General features: G+C 45.5%; 1 protein-coding gene across 1 annotated transcript; it reads left to right on the top strand.

Moving 5' to 3' along the window:
• Positions 1–1,743: 1,743 nt before the first annotated feature.
• Positions 1,744–3,294, top strand: LOC4351745 (glucuronoxylan 4-O-methyltransferase 1). Its single transcript, XM_015762700.2, has one exon. The coding sequence runs from the start codon at positions 1,954–1,956 to the stop codon at positions 2,839–2,841; it is 888 nt and encodes a 295-aa protein (XP_015618186.1). The 5' UTR covers positions 1,744–1,953; the 3' UTR covers positions 2,842–3,294.
• The last annotated feature ends 360 nt before the right edge of the window (positions 3,295–3,654 follow it).

Genomic DNA, 3,654 nt, shown 5'->3' with positions numbered 1-3,654 from the left:
GGGTAGTAAATATAATGTCTCATGCAAAATGAACAAACTTTGATATTTTGTGAAAAATGAAAAACTTTGTAGCGTTGTATTAGAAATATGAGCCTTCTTTACAACATACTAAAAAAAAATTACCCATCACCGCAGGAATCAAACTGTTCTTTTTAATTTTTGTAAAAATCTGCAAAATTTCTGTGAGTTTGCTACGCTTGCAGTGATGCCATAGTGTTTTTAGGAAGTGACAATAATTATGCAAGGGAAAAAACTGTAGAATTTTCTATGTTTTTTTACAAAATATTTCGATATTTTCGCTTGTACATGCAAATTAGCAATTTATTTAAGAGTAATGTGCTAATAAATCAACAACATTTTTGAAAAAAAAAAGTGTGTGAATCTATCTAGTTTCTGTTGCCTACCGTAAATCATTTTCTGCATGAACCTGAGGCGTACAAAGTTGGCCTAGCTCTGAAAAAAATCTACTTTTTTTCGCGGGGAAAAAGAATTAAAGGATGCACTTTTGGAACATGCCACGATAGATCTACTTTGTTTCCCAACCACTCTAACCAAAATGATTGTCCTTTCCTTTCAGTTCACTCCTTTACACCAATGTAACATCCAATCTTAATCTTATCAAGTGTTCAGTAAACACTAACACCACATAAAGTCCCAACCACTTGGTTTGGTAGGCCTTGCTAAAATGTCTAATCACTTTTCAATTAGATTAATTCCTGCATCGTCATGATAAAGACCAGATCTCACCAGACTCTGCAGCCCTGTAATTAGCATTAGTCATTACTTTTTTTTCCTGAAATCATTTACCTCAAATAATCTTCCATTGTTTTCCTTCATGGAATAATTTTGTGTTCATGTCGTTCAACTGGTGTTATCATTAGCAAGCACAGTACTACACTTAATCATCAATTAATGAAACATTCCATGAACTGAAAAAGGAACAGGCTGTGATGCTGGACATATTGGGTTAGCATTAAACCCACTCGAGTGATTAGCTTTGCTTTCTTTGCAAGCTCAATTAGTTGGTTAATCGCATTCATTGGGGTAACCGGTAACCTCTCAAATCTTTTTCAGCAACAGAAGGCACAAGAAAACAGTGTCCCTATATTCTGGCGACACAAAATCCATGCAAACACAAAATTCATGATTGATTTTGTAGTGGATCAACCTTGCCAATTTTTTTGTAAATTCGATTTTTCATGATGTGCAAGTGGTTAGCTTTAATTGAAGTAAATGTTGGGTTTAATATCCGTTAAAAAACTAGGAAACGAATAACGGTGTAATTAACCATTAGGCAGAATTGCTTCGATATTATCTTCTTAGTTATTATATATCTGAAAAATTAGGAATGAAAATTCCAAGCCGACACCCAACATATCTACAAGATAGGACATTGCATTCGCATCATTTAAAACAGAGCAACATCATCTCTCCAGTACTTGCACCCATCATCCACCACATCCATCTGATATAACTCTCGATATATCTCTATCTCCAACAATTAATAGATACCGCAATTAACAAAAATCCCAATCCAATAACCCCCACCAAAAACTAATTAATCTCTGACATCCATAATGTCTGCAATTAATCAATCTGTTAATCTGTTATTAGTAGTTACTACTAACAATTATAGAGTATATTAATTAATTTAAGCTAAAAAAATGGGGCCCACAAAGCAGAGGAAGAGAACCCATCCATCCAACCATTCATAAAATCTATCTAGAATTCCAACTTAACACCAAATCTATTGGTCTCTTGTCCTCATCACCAAACCCCATCTTCATCGTCGTCATCTTCAACCCCCATCCCCATATCTTCCTTTGCCTCTCCTTCAAGCATCATCACCAAGTAAAAAGAGAAAAAGAACCCATAAATTTGAAGAATTTTAGCTTCATTCAAGAACTCGATCGAGGAGGGCCAAGAAAGGTGTGAGACCTTGATTTGGTCGCCATGTCGAGCCCCATGCATGTTCGCAAGGCGATCCACTTCGTCTCCATGAAGGCCAAGCTCCAGAGCTTCGGCGGCCTCCGCCTCCTCCTCGTCGGCTGCCTCGCCGCGCTGCTGCTGCTGTTCGCCGTCAGGACGCTGTCGTTCACGACGTCGTCGGCGACGGCGACGGCGGCGAGGGAGGCGGCGGAGGCGGGCTGCGGGAAGCTCCCGGCGGCGGTGGCGCAGGCGATGGTGCACTACGCGACGGCGAACGTGACGCCGCAGCAGACGGCGGCGGAGATCGGGGTGTCGCTGCGGGTGCTGCAGCTGCGGGCGCCGTGCAACTTCCTGGTGTTCGGCCTGGGCCTCGACAGCGCCATGTGGGCGGCGCTCAACCACGGCGGCCGCACCGTGTTCCTCGAGGAGGACGCGTCCTGGATCGCCTCCGTCAAGGCGGGCCACCCGGGGCTCGAGTCCTACCACGTCGCCTACGACACCCGCGTCACCGACGCCGATGAGCTCATCGCCCTCCGCCACGAGCCGGCCTGCACGTCCCAGCCGGACCTCGCCGCCGCCGCCGCCGCGTCGTGCCGCCTCGCCCTCCGCGGGCTCCCGCCGGTGTTCCACGAGGTGGAGTGGGACCTCATCATGGTGGACGCGCCGACGGGGTGGACGCCGGAGTCGCCGGGGAGGATGGGGGCGATCTACACCGCGGGCATGGCGGCGCGCGCCAGGACGCCCGGGGCGGGCGCCACCGAGGTGTTCGTCCACGACGTCGACCGCCACGTCGAGGACACCTTCTCCAAGGCGTTCCTCTGCGACGGCTACCTCGTCGAGCAGGTGGGGCGCATCCGCCGCTTCGTCATCCCCAGCCACCGCGACAAGGACGGCACGCCGTTCTGCCCTTGATGAGAGATGAGCTTCGCCTTCGCCTTCGCCGCGCACATGGACACCGTGATGACACCATTGCCATCGTCGTCTTCTTCATCTTCTTCATCTTCTTCTTCACATATGACACCACCATTGCTGCCGTCATCGTCTTCTTGAATTCACATGTCTTTTGTGATGATCAAGGATAAGTAGGATGATGAGTGCACCTTTGGGATCATGCACCAATGGAGGCGGTGGCGCGATGCGTGTGAGCCGTCGGATCGAGAACGGACGGTTCGGATCGGACCGTGGAGATATTGTTATTATATATAGTTTCTTTTTTTTTTCAAATGCAGCTTTTTCTTTGTTGTTTTTTTTATGGACGGTGGGTGAGATGGATATGCAGGCGAATTATAATTCTTGGCTATTTTTCATAGATTATCGTTGTGTTTCTTTTTAATTCATAATTGAGATATCATCTTCAGTGGGTGACTGATGAGTGGTGCCATTTGAGATTCCTATCTACTGAAGCAATAATGCTAAGATAGAAACTTACATAATTTGTTGAGAAATGCAGTTGATTTTTAGATGATTAACAATTAATGTGGCAGAAGTGAGGGTGTGAAATTAATACTCTACTCACTTTAAACAGAAGAGTAGAGTACTAGTACCATTCAACTGCACTACTACTACAGTACTATCTTTGCACAAGCTGATGTGTGAGAGGAGGGTGTGACCTGATTTTGATTGCCTATTGGAATACCTGGAGTACATTGCCTTTTGCCAAGGCTGTGACATGCTTGGCATTTTGTAGGCAGGACATTGATTTCCTGGCACATGGCCCAAGTATGA

Source organism: Oryza sativa, chromosome 12 (assembly GCF_034140825.1).
Source record: "Oryza sativa Japonica Group chromosome 12, ASM3414082v1".
NCBI classification, from domain to species: domain Eukaryota; kingdom Viridiplantae; phylum Streptophyta; class Magnoliopsida; order Poales; family Poaceae; genus Oryza; species Oryza sativa.
The sequence above is the reverse complement of the archived record's forward strand: the minus strand, read 5'-3'. Positions and strand labels throughout refer to the sequence as shown.